This window comes from Staurois parvus, unplaced genomic scaffold (genome assembly GCF_062004578.1).
Source record: "Staurois parvus isolate SC_StPar_1 unplaced genomic scaffold, SC_StPar_1.0 ptg000226l, whole genome shotgun sequence".
In the NCBI taxonomy this organism is placed as follows: domain Eukaryota; kingdom Metazoa; phylum Chordata; class Amphibia; order Anura; family Ranidae; genus Staurois; species Staurois parvus.
This window is the reverse complement of record NW_028318022.1, coordinates 392,762-420,000: the sequence shown is the minus strand read 5'-3', so window position 1 is coordinate 420,000 and position 27,239 is coordinate 392,762. Positions and strand designations below refer to the sequence as shown.

Below are 27,239 nucleotides of genomic sequence, written 5' to 3'. Positions count from 1 at the left end.
CCTAGGGACCAGCATCATCTATATACAGCGCTTGTTGTTAAGATAGTTGCCACTGCCCCAAAATCAGAAGCTGGCTTACGTTCCAGGGATGGGAAGGGATGGGATGTGATGTATCGGCTGGGGAACACTGCTTCGACTAGTTTTGTCTGTAATTGGACGTCCAATTACAGACGAAACTAGTTGAACGTGCACAAAAAAAAAAAAAAGTAGGACACATGCAGATATTATGCATGTATGCGCATAAACGTGAGTACTTTAGGAGCGTATTTTATGCCAGATCTTCTAGCTCTGCCAGCAAGAACATTTTATTCATGCAGAAAATAATTGTAAGCCATTTGAATGAGCCCTGAAAGAAAAATCTTTATTCTAGAATGGGGTCTGAAACCCATCGATCGCAGGCAGGTGACGGTAGATCGCATCCCTGCCATGCCGAACTTTCATCTGAAATGCTCCTACCCGACATGCAGAGCGGCATATCCCTATGTGTACTGTGCTGATCCCTATCAACCCTCCTGCCCATCTCAGGCATTTGTATGTGACATCATATGAGAGCAGAGGCTGGCAGGGATTAATGCAACTGAAAAGGTATCACTGTGTTTTAACAGCTTCCCTGAGGAAACCATTTCTATCCCCCAAACTGCTGCCCCCCTGGACACTGCCCTACATATTACTGACTCCTGGATACTGCATTTAGCACACGTTTAGCATTTTTTTGGCAAAAATGTTCCTCTCCTGAGTGCGATTCTTCTGTGTTCTGTGTATCAGGAGAGGGACATTTAACTGGCCCTAAACTCTGCTGCTGTTATACTCTGGTAAACGTCTACGTGTGCATGGACACATAGACATAGTTGACAAAAACCAAAAGCTCCTGAATTCATGTTTATGAGCAGCAGTGTGCATGAGGCCTTACAGTGACATTTGTTTTAGTATATTTCACATCTCACATTTCACCTATCCCTGCTCTAGAGAAAGTTTACCTTTAGCTCACGAAGATTCATGCATTCTTCCCAGGAGTAAAATTTCCTTTTCATCCTGTTAAAGGAAAGAATGTAACAAAATGTATAAACATATAATTTAGTTTAAAACCATCCACTTTTACACTTTTTGAAGTGAATCAAACAAGAAGGCCCCTTCCAAAAGGGGTGGACTCCACCAGGGGATCTGACCACGGAGCAGGCGGATGGCTGGTCCGTGTCCGCTCCGCTTATGGCTGGTCAGATGTAAATGGACCACCTGTCCATTTACACTCGACTGCCATCTGATCTGCTAGACAGATCGGATCAGATTTAGGCGGGTGTAAAACAGATACATGTCCGATTACACCGCCACTCTATAGAGGAGAATGGAAGGTCCGATCGGGTCTACCTGAAAAACGGACAGCCAAACTTGATTGGTCCACTTGTGTAAAAGCGGCCTAAAACTGTACATTTAAAACAATTTCAAAACTATAAATTGGAAACAATGTTTCTGCAAGCACTGTAAAACAAAACAGTGTTTTGAACTGAAGGGTTTTAGTAGAAAATAATTTTTATTCAAAAAAAAATGACCAATCAAAGTATGGAGGGGTTGCTAAGGGCACCAACATCCTGATAACATTTATCATATAAAGAAAAAGAATCAGATGGACTTTTGAGGTGCCAGGACGCAAACAAAATTACTTTTAATAAGGTTACAGCATAATCATTTTTCTAAAAACATCTGGTTAAAAGTATTAACATGTGCATAGGTACAAAACTAGAATACCTCCCTTTAACTACAAACATGTGGACCCCACAATTGCAAGATCAATATAGGTGTTCTGTCCAATAACCTTTAACACGAGCTTGGGATATCCTCCAAATAGATTAGTTGATTCAACAAGTTTTTGCAGGATACCCCACTTCTTCAGGAGATGTAGGGGAGCTAAGCAGACAAACCAATGGGAGATCCAACAACTTGGCTGGCAGCAATCATGGCCAACTGCAAGTGATGTCTCTCCCAGGAAGCAGGAGTGGGAGCTAATTTAGGTGGTACCCTAAATGCTGAACAATTAAGCTGACACACAAGTAGAGGTACAGACTGTAGTCATTTGAAGTTTTGTAATCCACTGTGCTATAGGCGGCCAATAGGGACAAAATAGTATATTTCTGAAAAAGTGCAAATAGCCACTCTTCAGAATATACTGGAATAAGCCTGAACACTTCTTTGCTTAGGTAATCCCAAGAGTCCCCAAAAAATTCTGTGTCGAAAACAAAAACACAAGCTATAATAGCAGATTACATCTGCCTCTACATCATATTGCTGCTGACACCCCATGATGTAGAGGCAGACAAGATTGGTTATTATAGTTTGTGTTTTTGGCTCTTTGAATTTTTTACTCCTGCGGGGGTCAAACTACAGCCTTCACAGCTGCTGCTGAAGATATGCTGATCCAGAAAGCTGCTATGTACAGACAAGCTCAAGCAGGATTGTTTTAAGTCTTTATTGAAGTCATGAAAGAAAAAAACATCTTTAGTTGACAAAAAAATATATTGATAAATGTTGGCAAACAATACAGAGTGTTTCTCAACAATGCTGAGGAAAAGACATCAAACCTTCTAGGGCATTAGCAAAAACTGAGGCAGGACTGTATAGAAGCTGACTTAACATTACTTTTGTTTGCTATTGTCCAAACCCCTTGAAGGCAAACAGTATAACTCTAATATCTAAGAATTCCTTCATTCCTGTATCCCTGAATGAACGATAAAGAAATTTACGTTGTTTTATTTATGCATAAAATTACAAATAAAAAAAAATTTTTTGCAAGACAATATCACCAAAATAAACCTGGTTTGGCCTAAAAAAAATTATACATGTATTACATGGTTATCTTAAGTACTGACAAATGTTGCTGCCAAACAATAGACCCATAGCAGAAATATAAAATTGCTTTGGTCCACCCCCGTACCACACCATACCGGTGTAGAGGTACTCACTTTTTAACAGCAATCAGTTCTCCAGACTCTGTGCTTCGTGCAAGAAGAACTGAGCCATATGTGCCATCTCCAAGCTGTTTGATAGTTGTATAACGGTTCATGATGGCAGGTGAGAGATTGCAGGGACATTGCAATAGTAAGGGGAAATCCCACTATCAGTACGATGAATCTTCTAAGCACAGTCAAAGTGGAAGCCGCCAGGGAGGCTACAGGCAGTCAAATGTAGTCATATTCTGAGAATAAAGAGAAAAAACAAAACAAAAAACAACTTGTAAAAACATACAGCATGCAATGTGGGTCACTGGTATGCAATATGGACCAATCAGAAAAATGCTTTTACTTATTACTGCTCTTCTAATTGTTTGCTGTAACTTGATGCATGAATGTGTGGTAACCTCTGCTTATAGGATAAGTTCACCTTTCCTAACATGCTACACCCATATTCAGTGTGCAACATGTTACAAAGTACCAGCCTCCATTTTCCCCCACCCCCCCTAGATCTCCCGCTTTGACAGTTAGCGGGGATTTTCCTCTCTAGCTCTCACAATTTTAGAAAAATGTGGCCGTGCAGGACTCCACTGACCAGGCTGCATAATTCACAGTGTTCTGTGAATGGGAACCTACAAGCCCTGACAGCCTTTGCGGTCATTGGCTTGCAGTTCTCAATGAACATCCATGTTGCTAATGAGTGTTGCAGGTCTGCAGGAGTCCTGCATAGCACCAGCAATCTGCTGGTGCCATGCTGATCACTGGTGCAATGCTTTACAGGCTCCCAAAACAAAAAAAAAATAAATGCACATTTTTTACCTGCAAAAAAATGTGCATTTATTATTTTTTGTTAAAAGGTGAATCTATCCTTTAAAGTGATTCTAAAACGCATATATTTTTTTTCTAAATAACAAATATGTTATACTTACCTGCTGTGTGCAGTGGTTTTGCACAGAGCAGCCTGGATCCTTTTCTTCTCTGGGCCCCCGCAGGCTCTCCTGGCTCCTCCCTCCTGTCGGGTGTCCCCACACCAAGCAGCTTGCTATGGGGGCACCTGCTGCTTCGTGTGTCCATTCACACACGGAGCCATGGCTCGGCCTCACCCTCTCTCTCTTCTCATTGACTCACTTGCTGTGATTGACAGCAGCAAAAGCCAATGACTCCCATTGCTGTCTCTGCCAATGAGAAGAGGGAGTCCTGGTATAGCCGAGACTCCAGTGCACATTGCTGGATCGAGAGGGGGCTTAGGTGAGCATTAGGTGAGGCTGGGTGGAATACTGCACACAAAAGGTTTTTTAGCATCATGCATCCACTTTAAACAGTCTTCCACAAAAGAAGCACACATACGCTAAATCCTGCATAGTTATCAAATCCACTGTGAAGGTGTAATTTTAGAGCTACAAAATGCTCGGTATCCATACTAAGTATAAGGACTCAGGTGTATAAAATCAAGCACCTAGGCATGCAGACTGCTTCTACAAACATTTGTGAAAGAATGGGTTGCTCTCAGGAACTCTCAGTGAATTCAAGCGTAGTACCATGATAGGTTGCCACCTGTGCAATAAATCCATCTGTGAAATTTCTTTGCTACTAAATATTCCACGGTCAACTAATCGTGGTATTATAACAAAGTGGAAGCAACTGGGAACCACAGCAACTCAGCCACCAAGTGGTAGGCCACGTAAAATGACAAAGCGGGCTCAGCGCATGCTGAAGCACACAGTGAGCAGAAGTCGCCAACTGTCTGTAGAGTCAATAGCTAAAGACCTCCAAACGTTGTGTGGCCTTCAGATTAGCACCACAACAGTGCATAGAGAGCTTCATGGAATGGGTTTCCATGGTAGTGCAGCTGCATCCAAGCCTTACATCACCAAGTGCAATGCAAAGCGTTGAATGCAGAGGTGTAAAGCACACCACCACTTGACTCTAGAGCAGTGGAGATGTGTTCTCTGGAGTGACTAATCACGCTTCTCTGTCTGGCAATCCGATGGACGTGTCTGGATTGCCAGGAGTATGGTACTTGCCTGACTGCATTGTGCCAAGTGTAAAGTTTGTGGGGTGGGGGAATTAAAGCGTGGGGTTTCAGAGATTGGACTTGGCCCCTTAGGTCCAGTGAAGGGAACTCTTAAGGCGTCAGCATACTAAGGCATTTTGGATAATTTCATGCTCCCAAATTTGTGGGAACAGTTTGGGGATGACTCCTTCCTGTTTCAACATGTCTGTGCACAAAGCAAGGTCCAGAAAGACCTTTGGGGCGAGTTTGGGGTGGAGGAACTTGACTGGCCTGCAGAGAGTCCTGACCGCAACCTGATAGAACACCTTTGGGATGAATTAGACCGGAGACTACATGCCAGGACTTCTTTTCCGACATCAGTGCCTGACCTCACAAATGTGCTTCTGGAAGAATGGTCAAACATTCCCAAGACACACTCCTAAACCTTGTGGACAGCCTTCCCAGAAGAGTTAAAGCTGTTATAGCAGCAAAGGGTGGGCCAACTCAATATTGAACCTTAAGGACCTAGACTGGGATCTCATTAAGATTTATGTGCGTGTAAAGGCAGAAGTCCCAATACTTTTGGCAATATAATGTATGTCAGAAAGCAAGGTGGTGTTTTACCACACACTAGCTAACTGAAGATCAGTTAAAGCAGAGTTCCATTCACCCTGTCAAAAAATAAAACTCAGCAGCTACAAAAACTGTAGCTGCTGACTTTTAAAAAACAGCCACTAACCTGTCCTCGGTCCCGCGGTGTGTTCCAGGCGCCGGCATCTTCAGTGTGGACACTCACTGCATGCGCTAGTAGCGCTGCGCTTCAAGAATGGTCCTGTAGTCTTCTGGGACCTGTCATGTGTCCCAAAAGACTACATGGAGGGAGGGAGAGAGGACATCTTCCGCTTCTGGTTGCCTAGGCAATCAGACCGGAAGTGGGAGTGGGTACCTGTCAAATTCGGGTACCCACTCACCCCCGCCCCCCAAAGGTGCCAATCCTTAATGGGGAGCAGGGGAGTCGTTAAAGTGGAACTTCCCCTTTTGGGTGGAGCTCCACTTTAAGCTTGCCATACACTGTGCAAAATCGCTCCGTAGGAGGTCATGTCGCCACCCTCTCACATGTAATCCTTCTGCAGAAAAGTAAAAAAATGGTCAACTGAACAGCAGCTGCATTCAATCAGATGTAGCCACTATTCAGGTATTCTGATAGCCACTGGTGGCGGCTCTCAAAATACAATATCTGACGGGAGATTCCTCCATCCCTACTGTATAGCGCCTATGGAAGGATTTGTTTGATTATTCTCCTTTAGCTTGCAGGCTGACTGAAAAAAAAATAACTGTATATGGCCAGCTTTAGTTCCAGTCAAACCTCAATAATATCAATATTATTACTGTCTATGCTTCAGTTGAAGGGACATGGCAGAATGTAAGAGAAAATGCCCCCAAATGAAGCAGAAATCACATTATTTAGATCTTCAACTGGAAATGGTTTTTCCACCAGCAGACCTCCCCTCCGCTCTTTTCTGGTGACAACTGTCAAATTTTGAGGGTGAAGCACCCCACCAGAAATACAATAGCAATAAAACCTGACAGACATTCTAAGTCGTCATCACTATATCCAAAACTACAAAAGAAAAAAAATAATCTGGGCGCCCCAAAAAAAAAAAAAAAAAAAAATGTGGAGCTCTGCTTTCAAATGTTTTATTGGTTGCTGTGAGTTACTGTTTATCACTACTCTTTGTTCAGGGTACTGGAATGTCAAATATACGTACTGAAACCCATGCCTAGTGTTACTGAAATATTCTGTATAGCAAATGTCAAGCTGTGTAGAATTGCAGGGAAGTCTACAACATCTCCACAACAGTAGACAAATTAATTCAGCAACCAGTCAGTGCAATCCTAAAGGAAAAGTTCACTTTAAAAAAAAAAAAAATTATAAATGCACATTTTTTTGCCGGTAAAATAAAATTTTTTTGGAGCTTGTAAAGCATAGTACCAGGGATCAGCAGATTGGTGGTGCCATGCAGGTCTCCTGCACACTGTCAGTGTAATCTATGTGCTTGTACCTTGTACAGGTAGACAGTTGACACTGACAAGAAGACTCAATGAATGTCAGGACTTGTAGGTTCATTCATTCACAGAACTCTTTGAATGAATGATGTTGCTGTGTGACAGCTAATATAGGGAACTTCTTCTTGTACTGCTGTCACAAGGGGAGAGGGCAGCGGCTGTGGGAACATGCAACATGTTCCACCCTAAAAATGGGTGGAACATGTAACATGTTCCCAAAGGTGATCTTATCCTTTATGACAATAGGTACATTTTTCGAAGCCATGGGACTTGTTCTTCATAGACATTAATATACTGTACTGTAACTATTAGAACATTACTATGTTACTCCAGTCATGTTTTTAACTAATCAGCAAGACAGAACAGGCTTATAATACATGTTATCTAGGCGATCAAAGAAAAATAAATAGAGAAAGATAATATAAAAACGCATATCAACATAAGTTTATCCACTCATAGATTTATCAACTCTCCTAGATTAGGAAAACATACAGAACATAAAGGATGCCCAATATTACCTCATCTTTGAGACCAGCGACAAAAACATTCAGCACTGTGCTATAATAATGATCATCTCCTGCCGACTTCCTGTCTAACAAATCTCTTCGGAAAAAGCATAGCACATTAGATGCTGCCTCACTTAGCAACGCATACACTGACAAAAGTAAAATACCTTTGGGGATGAATACCAGCCAAAGTCAATAAAGCAGAAGACATTACTGTAAATCTGAAAGGAATACATTTACAGCATCTCAAGCGTACCCAAACAATGTATAAGAAATGCAAAATGAATTCTAACACTACACTACAGAAATCAATCACAAAATAAGCGCTAACCGATGAATACATATCCAACAGAAACAAAAGCTGCAGGCTAGGCCAAAACCTAGGAACAAACACAGGTGAAAGCAAGTAGGTACAGTAATCTCCAGCTTACCTGTGTTCTGCTGGTGCCAAGGTCACCTGTATCTGCCTAAGCTGCAGCCTGCATTGAAGGATCCAAAATGCAGTATTGCCTCCTCCACTTGTGGCGCCTTGACAGCAACTGCTGGAAGTAACCACTATTAAGGCACCAGACAGCCCTTACCCTCTGTGGAGAATGAGGCTTGGAACCAGAACACCTAGAAATGACTTCATCCCCCTAGAGATTGACGCCTAGTGTCATCCATTCAAACAGGATCACAGTCAGGCCACATTTTCAATGCAGCTAATGTGCGAGCCCCTGCCACAAAATTCCCTACAGTGCACATACCCAGACACCAGGACTGGAAAGCCACACTGCCTGTGTTAGTCCCTGTCAAGGGGATGTACCACTACTACACATGGCCCTTCCCAGGCACAGAAGGAGAAGGGGGAACCAAGCCACCTCCTTCCCATACAGAGGATGGGTTCTGGAGGAAATTCTAGCACAGAATCCTACCAGCTGTTTGCAGTGCAGCCGGGTAGGTAAAGGAGTGGATGGAAGAAAAGGATAACCAGAGAAACAGGGGCCTCCCTCACCTAGGTTCCGACCGGAAGAAACAATAAAAGTGACTGGATCGGGAGAAGGACTTCCTTTTTTACCTTTTAAAAAGTGTCTTTGGTGATGCATTTCCTGTTTCTGTTGGGGAAGGTGCCTATATCTCAAATGCTGTCTGGGAAGATGATTGGGAAAAAGGTTTTGAGTAGGTAGAGCTTTTTAGTAGAAGAAACAATGCATGTCTTTTCACCCAAACAGATTTTATATACATTGCCTGCAGCAAAATATGCAGTACAGTGTATTCTTCTGACCCACTTTTGGCACCTGTAAGATGTCTAAAACAGAGTTAGGTGCAGATAGCAGCAATGAGGATTATAGAGCTGTTAGCACTTGAGAAGGCCAAACACAGAAAAACGGCTAATAAAAATAAAAGTGCAGAGCAACAGAAGCACATCTACCCAAAATCACCATATAAACTCAATTAAATGCAAAAATATTATAATATGTCCAAAATGTGAACGTCCAATTCAATCTCCATGACACGCACATCCACGTGTGACTTACAGGTGAAACTCGAAAAAAATTAGAATATTGTGCAAAAGTTCATTTATTTCAGTAATGCAACTTAAAAAGTGAAACTAATATATGAGATAGACTCATTACATGCAAAGCAAGATAGTTCAAGCTGTGATTTGTCATAATTGTGATGATTATGGCTTACAGCTCATGAAAACCCCAAATCCACAATCTCAGAAAATTAGAATATTACATGCAATCAATAAAACAAGGATTGTACATAGAACAATATCGGACCTCTGCAAAGTATAAGCATGCATATGTACTCAGTACTTGGTTTGGGCCCCTTTTGCAGCAATTACTGCCTCAATGCAGCGTGGCATGGAAGCTATCAGCCTGTGGCACTGCTGAGGTGTTATGGAAGACCAGGATGCTTCAATAGCGGCCTTCAGCTCTTCTGCATTGTTCGGTCTCATGTCTCTCATCTTTCTCTTGGCAATGCCCCATAGATTCTCTATGGGGTTCAGGTCAGGCGAGTTTGCTGGCTAATCAAGCACAGTAATCCCACGGTCATTGAACCAGGTTTTGGTGCTTTTGGCAGTGTGGGCAGGTGCCAAGTCCTGCTGGAAAATGAAGTCAGCATCCCCATAAAGCTTGTCTGTGGAAGGAAGCATGAAGTGCTCCAAAATCTCCTGGTAGACAGCTGCGTTAACCTTGGACTTAATGAAGCACAGTGGACCAACACCAGCAGATGACATGGCTCCCCAAATCAACACAGACTGTGGAAACTTCACACTGGACTTCACGCATCTTGCAGTGTGTGCCTCTCCATTCTTCCTCCATACTCTGAGTCCTTGGTTTCCAAATGAGATGCAAAAGTTGCTCTCATCAGAAAAAACTTTGGACTACTGAGCAACAGACCAGGTCTGTTTTTCTTTAGTCCAGATAAGATGCTTCTGACGTTGTTTGTTGTTCAGGAGTGGCTTGACAAGAGGAATACGACATTTGAAGCTCATGTCCAGGATCCGTCTGTGTGTGGTGGCTCTTGATGCACTGACTCCAGCCTCAGTCCACTCTTTGTGAAAGTCCCCAACATTTTTGAATGGCCTTTTCCTGACAATCCTCTCCAGGCTGCGGTCATCCCTGCTGCTTGTGCACCTTTTTCTTCCACACTTTTCCCTTCCACATAACTTTCTATTAATGTGCTTTGATACAGCACTTTGGGAACATCCACCTTCTTTTGCAATTACCTTTTGAGGCTTTCCCTCCTTATGGAGGGTGTCAATGATGGTTTTCTGCACAACTGTCAGGTCAGCAGTCTTTCCCATGATTGTGATTCCTACTGAATCAGACTGAGAGACCATTTAAAGTCTCAGGAACCCTTTGCAGGTGTTATGGCTTAATTAGCTGATTAGAGTGGGACACTTTGAGCCTAGAATATTGCACCTTTTCACAATATTCTCATTTTCTGAGATTGGGAATTAGGGGTTTTCATGAGCTGTAAGCCATAATCATCACAATTATGACAAATCACGGCTTGAACTATTTTGTTTTGCATGTAATAAGTCTATCTCATATATTAGTTTCACCTTTTAAGTTGCATTACTGAAATAAATTAACTTTTGCACCATATTCTAATTTTTCGAGTTTCACCTGTAGATGTGTTCACTTCTTTATACTATAAGTGCACCTCTACCACACCAGGAGAAAAACCTGCTCACCTCCAATATTTCATTTAAAGCTCATCTCCTTCAAAATAAAGCAGACTTTCTGGTCCCCAAATCCACTTCTTTTACAGGTGATAACCCTCTTCTCCCCCGCTTATGCCCAGAGATTGGTGGATGTGTGTACCATGTAATAAAAAGGCTAAAACATAGTGCTCTGTTTGAGACTTTATTTTCCCCACCGTTAAAATCACTCTCACATAATTCTCATGTAAAATCAGCATATAAGTGTGATTTTAATGGTGGGGAAAATAAAGCAGAGGAGAAGAGGGATATCATCTGGATAAGAAGTGGATTTCGGAACCAGAAAGGCTGCTTTATTTTGAATGCGATAAGCTTTATATTATATATTGGAGGTGAGCAGGTTTTTCACCTGGTGTGGTGGCAGTGCACTGATTGTGTAAGTGAAGACATGAACACATCTAAGTCACACGTGGATGTGCATGTGTCACGGAGATTCAATTGGATGTTCACATTTTGGACTTTGGTTATATTATTTTTGCACTAATTGAGCTTATATGGTGCTTTTGGGTAGATGTGCTTATGTTGCGCTACACTTTTATTTGTATTAGTTTATGTTAGGGTGAGGTGATATTCACTAACAAGTGTTCAGCTTGCATTATTATATTGGGGTTTAAGTTTTATTTATTTACTTATTCATTCACTGTCATTTGTATACATAGTTGCACTGATTACAAATTTGTTTTTTTTTGATCAGACCCAAGTCTGCTATATTGTGTACGTATAGTAAAAACACATTTGGGTTGGATTGGGTTGTTTTTTTTTTTTTTCTTTTCTTTATTGGAAGAAATATGGGGCTTCCAGCCAACTGAAAATGCTTGTTTCCTGGCTGTCTATAACCTCAATATTTTGCAGCAAGCAAAGTCAGAATAAAGTCAGAACTCTCGATCTGCATTTATGTTCTAGGACAGTGGCTCTAAGTATTGAAGCCTTTGGTCCAGCAAGACAGCCAGGCAACTTGCTTTTTCAGCAATAGCAGCCTGTGTATTTTCTCATTACCGGGACTCTTTATAAAAACCTTTTTACTCCTTGATTAGACTGATTTAAGTGTCAAATCTATATTATACCCCCACTACAACACATTCCCTTGTACTTTGACCCAAAATGTTTCTATATTCTGCAAGAAATGGAAACAGACATTTTTGAAGATGTATGGACTGATACCTATTATCCTGACACATTTCTATTATTCGGAAGCATCCATGGTGATTTTTATACTGGAAACCTACACAGAAATGGATCTCCAGTTCATACCAGAGCTGGAACCTTGAACTGGACTCCTCTATGTGATAACATAAGGGAGTCTCCACTACCATATGGCAGCATGATTCCCATCCCAACATTGTTCAAGCTGCATCATCAAGCAAATTCCAACCCTTTGGATGAACCTGCTCTCACAATATTCCAATATATGTGAATGGATCAGCTGTGAAATCACTTTTCAGTAGATGAAATCTGAGACATGGCACTAAGCCATGATGAACAATAGAAGTCATGACAGAGGAGAAACTCCAATGTGTTGTGTTCTGCTACCAAGTCCCATTCAACAATACACCCCATGCAATGCCATAGAAATCATCTTGTGACAAGGGAATTACTAAAGAACTGCAGGTTACATCATGTGCACTACTTGTGTAGTTATCACCCAGGTGCTAATCTAAACAACACTGCTCTTCTATTGCTGCACAGAGCAACATTTATTCCATGTACATAATATAGGCGATGGATGATCGATTCTACTAACCAATCATGTCAGAGTTTCAGGTGCAAAATGTGTGAGAAACAAAGATAAGTAAGTGGTAATACAATACCAGCAACAACTATACATTTTTTTTTTCTATTAAAGTGGAACTTTACCCACCCCCCATCTTTTCCACTGGATTATCTACAAAACACATACTCACACACTCAGCAAATCCCATGTCATTCTTCTGGACTTCCATGCTCTGGTGCTGTATACTGCACTGGACACCCTAGCTGCCGTTGTGCTATATGCTGGGTGTCCAGTGTGCCCCCGTAACTTTAAAGAGGGGTGGGCTCCCTCAGGTTCACCTGCCCTCAGTCTATCCATTTATGCACATGCTTCTACTATGGAGGCTCTCAAAATTTAGAGTTAGGAACTGCAGAATATTGGGTTGCCGTGAAGAGGCTCTGCAGCGTACACATGTATTTGCGAATGTGTGCAAACTAAACCCCTGTTTTTAATGCATACTGTTAGACAGGACAATTCGGTTTGTTCGCAAGCTGGTCAGTTCGTTGAGCTGGGAATTTTTCTCTTTTATTGTTTGGCATGCTGTATACTAGGTCCCACGCTGCCATCGAGAGACAGCGGTCTCTTCCGCCGAAAACCTCTGATGATGCGCTGTGGTGCATGGGCTGTAGAGTACTCCAAGGCCTTATGGGATGCATGGAACAAATATACAAATCCTTTGATAGGCAAAACAGTTCTCATAAATGTATATCTTCTGTGTATTAAAGCTGATTGCTCCATTTATTGTCCCTTTAAATAGCTGGCCCAAACTATTTACTGCACTTGCCCTTGCTGTGTGCACCAGCTACATACAATATGCAGCGCTGTGTTCCGAAAATAATGTGGACTTCCCGTCTCATTCCTGGAACAAGACATAGTTGGTCTAAATGTCACTTAGCCAATAAGAGGAAGCTTTTATTCATTCATAGAACATAAAGCTTCCTGTGAATGGCTGAGGCAGGCATCACAATCTCTGATTAAGCCAATCAGAGGAAGCTTTGTATTCATTGATAGAATACAAAGCTTCTAGTAAAGTAGCAGTCCACCTGACTATCTTGTTCCAGGAATGAGACTGGAAGTCCCCATCTCAATGCCAGAACACAGTTCTGTATACATACAGTTATTACAATGTGCCTAGCAAACACACCTGTTACTGCAGCAGATTGTTTGAGCCAGCTTGGCCCAAACAAACTATATGAAGAGGCATTAACCACTTGCCCTCCAGAGGATTTACCACCCTTCCTGACAAGGTCATTTTTTGCATTATGGTGCCGCGTTACTTTAACTGACAATTGCATGGTCATGCAACGCTGCACCCAAATTAAATTTACGTCTTTCTTTTCCCCACGAATAGAGCTTTTTTTGTTGGTATTTGATTGCTTGTGCACTTTTTATTTTATGCGCTAGAACAAAAAAAAAAAAAAAAAAAAGACCGACAATTTTGAGAACAAAATCCCAATACGTGTAAATTAATTGGTTTACTTGAAAGTTATAGCGTTTACAAATGGCGGTATATATACTGGGCTTTTTTTTTTACATTTTTACTAGTAATGGTGGCAATCAGTGACTTATAGTGAGACTGCGGCGGGCATTCTGACACTGGGGGGAACTGACTTGGTGTCAATGCGGTTTTGCATTTTCCCACGATCGGCGGTCAAAACGTTCCTAACCTGAACGCGATTCTTCCATGTTCAGGAGAGGGAGGTTTAACCTCACCTAAATGCGGCAGCTCCTAAACTCTGCTAAAAGCCTATGTGCACGAGTCGAGTTTTGGAGCTTTGGCAAAACAAATGCCAAAGCTCATAAACTCGAGTTTAGGAACTGCTCGTGTACATAGAGCCTAAAGCAGAAAACTGATGCAGCCATCACATCTAATAGGAAAGCTGCAATATGTTTACTTTTGGGTTTAATACTGCTTTAATCCGTTGTCTGCTGGGAACTGTGTTTTCTTCAAGGGCCCCAACTTTACCGGCCAATATTTTTTTTCAATCAATCACTGGCCAGTGGGATATAACTGGGGCTGTTAGAGCAAGTTAGGACTGTCTTTATATACGGTTACTAGGTAAATGCTGTTCAGTTCTGTTAATTACGGTTAATAAGAATACTGCAGGAGTTTCACCATATCTATCACATAACTACCACCTCTACGCCGATGACATGCAAATCTACCTCTCTACCCCTCGCCTCACCCCTTCAGTCTCCGCCCGAATCACAAGCCTACTGAACGACATATCAGACTGGATGTCACTCCACTTCCTCAAATTAAACCTTTCCAAAACGGAGCTCCTAGTTTTCCCCCCAGCCCGAACCCCCCCCCCCTCCTACCCTCTCCATCACAACCAATGACGCCACCATCAGTCCCACCCCGCAAGTCAAAGTCCTAGGTGTCACTCTAGACTCAAACCTGTCCTTCCTACCCCATGTCCAATCACTGTCAAACTCATGCAGGCTCCACCTCCGCAACATCTCCAAAATACGTCCGTTCCTAACCCCAGACACTACTAAACAACTCATTCACTCCCTTATTATCTCACGACTCGACTACTGCAACTCCCTCCTCACCGGCCTACCTCATCACAGACTATCCCCGCTTCAGTCTATCCTGAACTCAGCAGCCAGACTCATCCACCTTACCAACCGTTCCGCATCTGCCACCCCCCTCTGTCATTCCCTCCACTGGCTTCCGATTGCCCAACGCATAAAATTCAAACTTCTAACATTGAAGTACAAAGCTATTCATAACACTGCCCCAAACTACCTCACTGACCTGATATCCAAATACCACCCAACCCGTACTCTTTGCTTCTAACAAGACCTCCTACTTTCTAGCTCCCTGGTCTCCTCCTCCCATGCCCAACTACAGGACTTCTCCAGGACTTCCCCCATCAGACTGTCACCTACCCTCCTCACCTTTAGGCGTACCCTGAAAACCCATCTCTTCAGGGAAGCCTACCCCGCTCTCACCTAACAGCCAATCTCCTCCACTCCTCCTACCACTCCATCCCCCACAGCCACTTCCTCCTGTACCACTATCCCCTCCCTCCTAGATTGTAAGCTCGAAAGAGCAGGGCCCTCGAACCCCTCGTGTATTGTTTTGTTACTGTATTGTCTCATGTACTGTGCCCCACTATATTGTACAGCACTGAGCAAACTTTTTGGTGCTATATAAATACTGTATAATAATAATGTCTCTTAGAGCAACATTATTTGTCTGATTGTTTGCATAAGTACACTTACTAGTCATTTCTCTTGCCCTCTCTTTCCTCTGCAACATCTCCAAAATACGCCCCTTCCTAACCAATGACACCACAAAGCTTTTAATGCACTCCCAGGTTCTCTCTCTCCTCGACTACTGCATCTCCCTCCTCATTGGCTTACCTTTACATAGGTTATCCCCCCTCCAGTCCATCATGAATACTGCTGCCAGACTCATCCACCATACCAACCATTAAGTGTCTGCTACCCCTCTCTGCCATTCCCTCCATTGGCTGCCACTCACTCAACAAATTAAATTCAAAATACTAACAACTTACAAAGCCATCCATATCTCAGCGCCCAGGTACATCACTAACCTAGTCTCAAAATACCAACCAAATCGCACTCTTCGTTCCTCCCAAGAACTCCTGCTATCTAGTTCCCTTGTCACTTTCTCCCATGCTCGCCTGCAGGACTTCTCCCGAGCCTCTTCCATCCTATGGAATTCCCTACCCCACTCAGTCAAACTATCCTACTCTGTCAACTTTTAGGAGATCTCTAAAAACATTTCTCTTCAGAGAAGCCTATCCTGCCTCCAACTATCAACTGTACATGTATTTTCTCCATCGGCTCATCCCCCACAGTTATTACCTTTTGTATCACTTAACCCCCCCCCCCCTTTTAGATTGTAAGCTCTAATAAGCAGGGCCCTCTGATTCCTCCTGTATTCAACTGTATTGTAACTGTACTATTTGCAATCACATTGTAAAGAGCTGCACTATATAAATTCTGTATAATAACACTCATTTCTCCTTTTAGGCTATGCTTGACCCCAATATATTTTTTTTATATCCCTCTGCACTGTCTGGTCTGAAGAGGAAGCTGAGTGACCTGCAGACACAGCTGAGTCATGAAATTCAGAGTGATGTCATCACTATAAACTGAATAAAATAACATTGCCATCCCCCTCTCCTTCCCCACTCCCATGCCTGTTTTGTAATAAAGTGTTCTCTATAATGGGAACAAAAAAAGAAATCCCTCAATGTGTGTCAGTAAGTGCTGGGTGAAAAACAAATCCCCAAATTTTGACAGGTTCGGGACCCTCCAACAATGAGGGACTGGATAGATAGAATCAAATATATTATTAGGATGGAGCAGTTATGCCATATGGAGGAAGACAAAATGGAAAAATGTAGAAATTCATACCACCTACTCCAATCTTTTCGAAAACATCTGAAAAATACCTTAAGATGAGGAGTGCCCCGGTGGCAGAGTTACAAACTGGTTAACTAGATCAGTGTTTCTCAACCTTTATTCTGTCAAGGAACCCTTTAAAATTATAGACAGCCCCAAGGCACCCTTTAAAATTACGGACAGTCCCAAGGCACCCTTTAAAATTATTGACAGTCCCAAGGCACCCTTTAAAATTATGGACAGTCTTGAAGCACCTGTCTATAATTTTAAAAAGGCACCCCATTCTAAAATGTGAAAAACTAATAGTTTTATATAATGCAGCAACATCCACACATGTAGGAAAACCAACACTAGAGGTGATTTTTTTTCTTCCAAAGCAAACACACTTTTGCACACTGGTACTGAGAAGTATTCCAGTGTTTCTCTTCTCTCTCAGTTTTTCTCCATCACTGAAATAATGTGACCCCAGCACTGATGGAGAGGGGCAGGGGAGGGTCAAACTAGGATGATGTGCAGGCAGCTGACATCCTCCTTATCAACTGATATCAATGACTGTCAGGACGTCGGAGGCTAAAAGGTCGGAATGGTGCACAATGAACACCTGTGGATTTGTACAACCAAAAGGCAGGCTTGTTCCACCCACTAGGTTTTGGGCAATTTGTAGACATTTTGCCAAGGCACCCCTGAAGAAACCTCAAGGCACCCTGGTTGAGAAAGGCTGAACTAGATAATAAAAAATAGGGTTGTAGACATAGGTTTGAAAACAGGGAAGGAAAGAGATGGTAAGAATTACTTGGAATACTGGGAGGGGAGTGAGAATGGGGTTAAGGTTTTTTTTTTCCCTTTTGGGAATGTATATCTTGTGATAAATGATATATGGTTGATTTATGTATTATAATAACACAATAAAATATATAATAAAAAAAAAGTAAGTGCTGGGTGAGCGAGGCATGTCATCTTCAGAGTAATCACAAGACAATTCAAATGGCTCCTCTGGGAGTATATACGCATTAAGGATCTGAACACAGCATATTGGGCACTTGTGTGCATGATCCCTAAGGCTCCGTTCACACTTGGGGGTTTGTGATCTTGGGCAGATTCCAAAATGCTCTGCAAAAATGACAAATTACAAAGCGCCTGATCAGGTGCCATTCATTTTCAATGGCACCAAAAACACAGTGTGGTTCTGCCACAACTGATACACAATGAATCATGCTGCAATCACAGCAAACTGTATCTTGTTGCTCAAAAAGGAGCAGGAGCTTCTTTTGGGGGACAAGCATTGCCTGATAGTCACTGCGTTTTGGTGCCACTCAAAATGCATGGCACCTGAGCAGGTGTTGTGATTTGAAATCTTTGCAGAACGGTTTGAGATCGCAGGCAGAATGGCGTGATTGTAGATGCCCAAGTTTGAACAGAGCCAAGGTGAGAGACACAAATCCAGAGGAAATAAAGTTGCTGTGAGCTGCCAATTACAGCCTAAAATCTATTTTGTTTGGTCACACCAGCACAGCACCATCACCATGGAATAAGACTCGAAATGTAAACAAGTCTAATATTAGACACGCTATGTTGGATTAGAACACATACACACCGACTTGTTTACTACCAGAATAAATCAGAGAGGCTCACACAGAATGATATGTAAAGTGCACCACTCACCAAGTGTCCTAGGCAGCAGAGTTGGCTCTCTCCCATCTTCTCTGTGGTAGAAGTGAGACACTCCTGCCTGCTCTCGCTGGTTCCGATGTGTCGTTATCCTCCCCCGGTCTCACGTTTCCTCTTGCAGCCGTTCTAGACAATAGAGTATGGCTACAGAATGCAGCCCCATTTTTGACAGGAAACATATGACCTCCACTCTCCCATCTTTTTTTCCAGTGAACTTTAATGTAACAAACAAGTATAGATTGGAGAGTGGAGCTCCACTTGACAGGAAGCATGTGACCTCCACTCCATTTTGGTATGTAATAAACTTTAATGTCATAAATAACCAATAAACACAACTCAAGGAAGTAGAGGTCACATATATCCTGTCACATATTTCATGTGTATACTCTTCAAGGTGTTGTGACTACAGACTGGAGCTCCACTCTGGAAACTTTAAAAAAAAACAAAGTTGGAGTGGAGGTCACATGTTTCCTGTCCAGAGTGGAGCTCCAGTCTGCGGCCACACCCTCTTAAACCGTATACACAGGAAATATGTGACGGGACGCATGTGACCTCCAATTCCTTGAATTGAGTTTAGTGTTTGACGTTAAAGTTCATTAAATAAAAAAACTGGTGGATTGGAGGTCACATTCTTCCTGTCAAGTGGAGCTTCACTCTGCAATCTCTACTTGTTCATTACAATTAAAGTTCACTGGAAAAAAAAGGGAGGAGTTGAGGTCACATGTTTCCTGTCGAGAATGGAGCTCTATTCTGCAAGCCGACTCTATTGCCTTTAGCCACCTGTTGATCTCGCTTGTTCCGGTGATCTTATCTCGCCAGCATCAGCTTCCCTCTCGCTGGTTCCGGTGGTCCTCTCCAGTGTTTTGCTCCGTGTTGTCGCCGCTCCTAGTGCTGTCACCACGCTCGGCTCCCGGGTGTTCCGCTCAGTCATGGCTGCCGCCCGCAGGTCTCGCTCAGACTCCCGCTGCGTCCTGCGTTATTCCGACCGAGAACTGTGCTGAGCTCAGAGGACCCGACAACCGCCCAGCATGGTAATATGAGGAGGGGGCCCTGAGGCGGGGAAGGGGGAAGCGGAGGATGACTGAGCGTTATTAGAGTTTATTAGGGGCAAAATAACGTGTTCATTGTGTGAGAAATACATTGCAGTGACGTGACGTAAGGAGGGCCAATCAGCTGGCGCCTAAGTACAGCATACGCCCGCCTGTGGGACTGCTGGGCTTGTCCTCAGATGTCATGTACAGGGAACTGTACTCTCCACACCACCCCCTACTGTATGTACAGGGAGTGGCAAACCTCATGTCAGTGTCAGAAATCGGCTCCTTTACCACATGCCTAGCGGGCACTTTTACCCCCTTCCTGCCCAGGCCAATTTTCAGCCTTCAGCACTGTCACACTTTGAGTGACAATTGTGCGGTTATGCAACACTGCACTGAAACAACATTTTTGTGCCCTTTTTTTAAATAGATATATAAAGCTTTCTTTTGGTGGTATTTAATCACCACTGAGGTTTTTCATATTTTTGCTAAAGAAACTGAAAAAGACTGAAACATTTTTTTTTAAAGTTTTTTTTTTTTAGTTTCTGTTATAAAATGTTGTAAATAAATAATTTTTCTCCTTCACTGATGTGTACTAATGAGGCTGCAGTGATGGGCACTGATAGGCGGCACGGTGGGCATTGATGGGCATCACTGATGGGAGCTGATAGGTGGCACTGACAGGTGGCATTGATGGGCACTGACAGGTGGCACTGATGGGGCTACACTGATAATTAGTGTTCATGTCCCCTCTGAGAAATGCCACTTACCGGCTCTCCTCTTCTCATGCGCTGTCAGCATGAGGAGAGGACTGTCTATAGCCGGCATTTCCTGTTCACATGCGATCAGCTGTGATTGGACACAGCTGATCACATGACAGCCAACGTCATTGGCTTTTTACAGTGATCAGTGATCCGCTGTGTCTTAGGGACACTGCACCACCGATCACTGTGTGCCCCCCGGGGGCATGCATGCATGCGCATAGTGGGAGGACATCATATGATGTCCTCCCAGAATATAATAATGTAATCAAATCAAACACAGAATTCTGTCCAAACAATATTATATAGACACTGCATATTCTAGATAACATCACGGGTGTGGTATATTTTGAAAAATGGGACTGCGCAAAGTCCGACATCGCAATCAGGACAGTGGAACCTCGTTTCCTTACAGATTTTTTTCCACTCATCTCGCCGAGAGCAAAATACCACGCACATCCGTGTAGGTGCTGCCTTTTTTTGGGTTGGTGGGATGTGGTCCATAAAGTGATGTCCAGTCAGGCATTGTGGGTTGACAACTCCCACAGCACGTCGTCCGGATCTACCCACAGACACTGATGGTGTTTGATGTTTGAGGAAAATCGATTCCGCCACTTTCCAGATAAAGTCCGCATGAAGCACAGGCTTGTCACTGTTTTTGCAGAACAGAATAGGCATTCCACAAGCACTGTTCCAGAAGATGCTGGAAAATCTTTTTGTAATATTTCCTCTGCTGTTTTCTCATCGCCGGATAGAAATTCATAGGTTGGTCAGCTCTGTCAACACCTCCCATGGTGTTATTGTAGTCAATAACTACCTGTGGCTTCGGAATGATTTTCCCGCCTTTTGTTTGTACCATCACTGTGGAGGCATTGTGCACATCCTTCTTGTCCCGCCATCTAAGTGCCATCATTTTGCCTTTCTGCCGGGCAACTATTTCTCCCGACTTGGTTTTTTCCAAACATCGATGGCAGGTTGCGCAGGTTAACCCGAACGGTTTCATATGCATCCATTTTGTGCTGCAGAAGAACCTCGTAAAGTTCTGGAGAGGTATAGAAATTGTCCGTTGTTACACAGTAGCCTTGGTTTAGCAGAGACTCAATCAGTGACAGGACGGAAGATGTTGCCATTACATATTTGCTGTACTTGGGATCAAATTTTGTGCCTTTGCTGGTGTATATAACTGTGTTCCATATGTAGCCGTTAGAGGATTCGCACAGCAGGTAGGATTTGCGATGTACTATATCCAGCTGAGCCTTCCCTAGTAGGCCATTAGACTTTCGTCTATGCTAATGTCTCTCTCTGGCATATAGCTGTGCTGGAAATTTCTGAAAATTATTTGGGAGACTTCCCAAATTTTTTTTAGCTTGGGAGCTGGATGAGATGTTTCATCAAAATCCTCATGTTTGCGAAGTGCAAAAATTTCATAAGTGAAAAGCTGTACACTGACATGACTGTGGCAAGCATTTTGTTTGTGGTCCAGTACCGCTTCTGCAGCGGTTTCTCCACCACTCCTTGCAGAATAATTAGGCCAAGAAACAGCCAAAAATCCTCTTTGGTTACAGGTTCCCACTTTCTGCTTTGTGAAAACCTGCTGTATGGAGCAGCTAATTGTTGCGCTGCGTACTTATTTGTCTCTGTCACAATTATTTCAATAACCTCATTGGTCAGAAACAATTCTAAGTACACCAAGGGGTTGTCACCTTCAACATGGACTTTCATACCAGGTGCACCGGTAAACGGAAATCTTGGTGGTGCTGGCGTACCGCAATCAATAGTGCACCACGTTTGCAGATCACTCACGTCAATCTCAGATTCGCCACTGTCTTCACTGTCGATGTCTGAAGACAAATCACCACATGAGTCGCTATCGCTCAATTCACGTAGCTCCTCGCTGTCGATGTTTGCTAGGTCATCATAAACTGTTTTGGCGCTAGCGAGATGCTTTTTGGAAGCCATGAGTGCAAAACCATTCTTAGTCACAGAAACTGCACTATGGATATATCTGAGTTACAATGTATGCACTAGAGTAACACTTTATTTTGACACAGGTCTATTTTTAAAACTCCTGCCTCCTACAAACCCCGCCCCCGACAGCACAGCATGGCTGTCTCACGCTGATCACACTGATCAGCGTGCGATAGCCGGGAAGGAGACGGGACGGAGGAGATGGCTCGAGGCGGCTGCAGGACCTGGGACACGGATCGCAGGACCAGATATGTATTTGCGGTGACCCCGGCTCTGTTTCGGGGTTACCGCTTTTGACAGCTAGATTTAACCCCGAGCCAGGCTCGGGAAAACCGCTAGGGAGGTTAAAGTAGAACTATATCCAAAATGTTTTGTTTTTATTTTCATTCTGGATAGCGTAAGGGAGGGTTATCACCCCCTGTCAGTGTTTTTGTTTTTTTGCCCTCTGTGTCCCATTGGGGAGATCTTTTCACTTCCTGTGTCATATCCTAAACAGGAAGTTAGAAACAATCCCTCCAAAGTAAAGGAAACACCTGGTTGTTACCAGAACAAGTGCCCCATTGAAAGATTTGTCCTCCTGATGACAACCCAAAAGTTGGGTTTGTTTCACTCTCAATGCTAATAGTAAACAGGACAAATAGGGTGAATTTCCCCTAATAGGAAAGAGATTGCAATAAAAGCCTGACAGGTGTTGTAATCCCTCTTCACTGTATCCTAAACTAAAAAAAAAACTGCCTTTAGTTACACTTTAAACTTAAATTTTATTTTACATAAGTAAAAGCTAACCAACATAAGCACCCCTGCCAGTGATAAATCATTTGTCCCAACCTTCTGTCACATTGACTGAATATCTATCTTGGTCTGTTAAATGTAATTTTGTGGCATTTCATTAAAGTTGAAAAAACATTGCTATGCATCTTTAGCCATTTGCCCTCCAGAGGCTGTACCCCCCTTCCTGACCAGGCCATTTTTTGTGTTACAGCGCTGCGATACTTTGACTGACAATTGCGCAGTCATGCAACACTGCACCCAAATGAAATTTATGTCCTTTTTTTCCCTCGAATTGAGCTTTTTGTCATAAATTTAGGCCAAAATGTATTCTGCGACATGTCTTTGCTAAAAAAAAATCCCAATACGTGTAAATTAATTTATCTACATGAGAGGTTTTTTTTTTTTATAGCGTTTACAAATGGCGGTATAAATACTAGAATTTTTTTTTTTCCCAACTAGTAATGGCGATCAGCGACTTATAGTGGGACTGTGGTGGACATTCTGACACTGGGGAGAACTGACTTGGTGTCACTGACATCCCCAATGACATCAATACAGTGATCAGTGCTTAAAAAAAAAAAAAAAAGCATTGACACTGTACTAATGGCACTGGGCAGGCAGGGGTTAACATGAGGGCAATCAAAGAGTTAACTGTGTGCAGGGAGTGTTTTACAAGGGGGCAGTGTGTTGGTGCTTCACTGTAAACACAGCCATCCAGAGTAGTGTGCCTGAGCAGACAGGGAGGAGAACTGTTTGGAAACAAAACAGTCCTCCTCTCCGTCGGTTGCTCGGTAATCACTGGGTGCCGGCGGGTAATCACGGGCCGGGACCTGGTGATTTACAGCAGCAAATGGCGGCGCATCCCCTACCTGGAAATGCAAAATCGCGTGTGTGTATATATATGTGATTTTGCGCACCCCTGCCACCCTGTAGCAGTATATCTGCTATAGGGTGGTCGGGATGTGGTTAAAATGCATATCACAACCACTAGTGTAAACAAGATCCCTTGATGGATACATCAGGGGTCTATTAGAATGCTAAGATCTCCCCTGCACTTTGCCTTAACAGATCCAGTACAGAAAGTATTCTATCTGTGGTCGGCACAGTCACGACAGCTTTGAATCCAGAAGTGTTCAGAGCAGAGCACTTCTAGATTCACTGTAGCAAGGATAGATCCGTTATGTGATGTCTCATTCATGCCTCTCACTGGCCGTTCTGACAACCGATATTGTGGTCCTGGGCTCCAAGGAGTGGGGATGCTTGAGACCCTATGTTTGGATTTTAATCTTTAACCATTTCCCGCCCTCCACATAGTAAAATGGTGGACACAAGGCGGTTCTCTCGTTCTGGGAGGACGTCATATGACGTCCTCCCATTCTAACTGTGCATGCGCAGCTCCGGGAGCACGCAGCATTGCGATCGGCGGTGCGCTGTGTCTCTCGGACACAGCTGATCAATGGAAAGAGCTGAAGATGTCGGCTCGGTCATGTGATCAGCTGTGTCCAATCACAGCTGATCACGTAAACAGGGAAATGCCGGTTATCGGCATTTTTCTCCCCACGAGCTGTCACGCTGACAGCTCGTGAGGAGAGCTGAGCTGGTAATCGGCATTCCTCGGAGGGGACATGTACACAGATCATCAGAGCACTGATGATCAGTGTGCCCCGATGATCTGTGTAGCCCCAGCAGCGCCACCTGTCTGTGTCCATCAGTCCCAGCTCTCAGTACTCATCCATTCCACCTGCCAGTGCCCATCAGTGCCACTTCAATGCCACATGTCAGTGCCCATCTGAGCTGACTTTCAGTGCTACCTATCAATGCCAGTCAGTACCGCCTATCTGTGCCAGTCGGTGCCATATATGATTGCTGCCTTTCAGTGCCCATCAGTGATGCCTATCAGTGCCACTTACCAGTGCCACCTATCAGTGCCCATCAGTGCAGCCTCATTAGCGCACATCAGTGAAGGAGAAAAATCACTTATTTACAAAATTTTATAACAAAAACTAAGAAAAATAGTTTTTTTTTTCCAAAATTTTCAGTGGTTTTTGGTTTAAGAAAAAATAAAAAAAACCCAGAGGTGATTAAATACCACCAAAATAAATCTCTATCTGTCACAAAAAAATAATAAAAATTTAATATGGGTACAGTGTTGCATGATCGCGCAATTGTCATTCAAAGTGCAACAGCGCTGAAAGCTGGAAAATGGCCTGGGCAGGAAGGGGGTATAAGTGCCCTGTAGGCTAGTAGTTAATAAAAAGAAACAATATGTAGGGTTAAAGCACTAAATTAACATAAACCTTCAGGAGCAGTGACAGCATATTAGCACATTATGGCAGACTTAACTTTTTAAGTGATCTCCTCCCAGAGCTTCGATGTCAGCACTTCTCTCCATTACTGGTGCTTCCATCTTCTCCAGGTGTTCTTCTGTGTTGAAAGTCTTTGGCCACTTGTTTGTCTGGGCCCTGGTGACATAACTCCCACACATGTACCAGGTTGAAGTAACTCAGGTGCACTTAATTTTACTGAGACTGTACAAAGCTGTCTCCGGTAGTCTTACAATCAAAGTGCTGGCAGGCAAGGAGAAACATCTGTAACAAAAAGAGACATGGTAGGTTTTCCCTCTATTCCTGTTCTGGTGGCTGTGACAGTGTACTTATCCTTTGGAAATAATTAAAAACAAAAACCAGGTGTTAAAATGTTTTAAAAGTTATGGACTAGTGCATTCATTGAGAACTGAATTCTATTTAATCTATTTTGCAGGCGGAACGTGATGAGGTTTGTTACCCTGACATCCTGAAGGCTGATGAAAATGGACGATCTGGAGAAACTAATCTTCAGGTCCACAAACCTTTTCCTTTTAGTTTGATATGTCAGATATAAGGTTACATGCACTCAGCCGTAACAAAATGCAATTTAGTGTGCCATTTTGTTTATGGATCTCATGGCAGTTGTATTGTTTTCAGTGAGGACATGCACATAAGTGCATAAACATGCGCTGTGTTCACATCCCTAAGCAAAAAATGTAAAATCTGCATTTGAGGACGTGCATTTATCACGCATTTGCATGTAACTGCATGTATACACTTATACATACATGCACAAAATTCATTCTGGCATTGAAAACATCAGAAGAATAGAGAACTAGAATTTTACACATGTCAGTGCATAAGCGTCTTTATGTGTTTAAATGTAAACGCAAGCATTTGATCATTTTACTTTTTGTGCAAGAAAAAGTATGTGAGCCCCTCGAAATTAACTGGTTTTCTGCAGTAATTTGCCATAAAATGTGATCTGATCCTCATCTGAGTTACAATAGACAAACACAATATGCTTAAGTTGCTAACACAAACCATTCTGATTTCTTATGTCTTTATTGAACACACCAGAGTGTTGGAAGCATTGATTGCTGGAAGAAAAAGTAAGTGAACCCTTAACAGTAGTAGCTGGTCAAACCTCCTTTGGCAGGAATGACTTCAAGCAAGTGCTTTTGATAGCTCTGGATCAGACCTGTGCAATATTCAGGAGAAATGTTTGACCATTCCTTTTTATAAAGCTACTTCTGTTCTTACACATTTGTACTATGGTGTGTATGGCTCTCTTGAGGCTCTTCAACAGCATCTCTATGAGGTTAAGGTCTCCCCTCTGACTGGGCCACTCCAAAAAACACGTTTTCTTTTTTTGACGCCAGTCTGCGGTGGATTTACTTTGATGCTTAGGATCATTATCCTGCGGCATCACCTAATTTCTAGCGAGCTTCAGTTAATGACAAGAGGTTCACATACTTTGTCTTTCCACTGTATATGATCAGTACAGTTCTTATGGTCATGTGCATCTAAGTAAACTTATGCATATGCCAGTTATTTTAATGGACGGCAGCACTGCCGGTTTTAAAATATTAAATATATATATTTTTTTTGCATACTTGGGGGGAAATAAACTGTATTTTTTTTTCGTTAAGGACAAATGCTATTTATTAGCAAAAAAAGGCCTGTATAATATATCAAAAATGTATTTAACAGTCTAATAGTTTAATGGCTGTGACTTGCCAAGAGCTTCTCTCAAAACATATTGGTCTATGCTCGACACAATGACCTTCAGTGCCTGCTTATTTTTTAAATAAAGCCATGTGACGCTGTCAGCAGATTGTTACAGAACTATTGGGCATTCATTGGCAAA

The 27,239-nt window shown here is 42.8% G+C and overlaps 2 protein-coding genes across 3 annotated transcripts in view; one reads left to right on the top strand and one right to left on the bottom strand.

The window, feature by feature from the left end:
• The window catches only part of CILK1 (ciliogenesis associated kinase 1), a 72,619-nt gene extending 53,900 nt beyond the window's left edge, over positions 1–18,719 (bottom strand). The window contains exons 1-3 of the mRNA XM_089679509.1: positions 18,524–18,719; positions 2,955–3,187; positions 978–1,032 (exon numbers count right to left, since the gene is read on the bottom strand). Coding sequence (XP_089535635.1) covers positions 978–1,032; positions 2,955–3,055 — 156 coding nt within the window. The 5' untranslated portion in view covers positions 3,056–3,187; positions 18,524–18,719. The remainder of the gene's footprint in view (positions 1–977; positions 1,033–2,954; positions 3,188–18,523) is intronic.
• A 613-nt stretch (positions 18,720–19,332) lies between these two features.
• The window catches only part of FBXO9 (F-box protein 9), a 33,938-nt gene continuing 26,031 nt past the window's right edge, over positions 19,333–27,239 (top strand). The window contains exons 1-2 of one of the 2 annotated variants that reach the window (XM_089679507.1): positions 19,333–19,560; positions 25,824–25,901. In XM_089679507.1, the coding sequence (XP_089535633.1) occupies positions 19,558–19,560; positions 25,824–25,901 (81 nt within the window). In that variant the 5' untranslated portion in view covers positions 19,333–19,557. The remainder of the gene's footprint in view (positions 19,561–25,823; positions 25,902–27,239) is intronic. The other variant, XM_089679508.1, reaches the window with a different exon arrangement.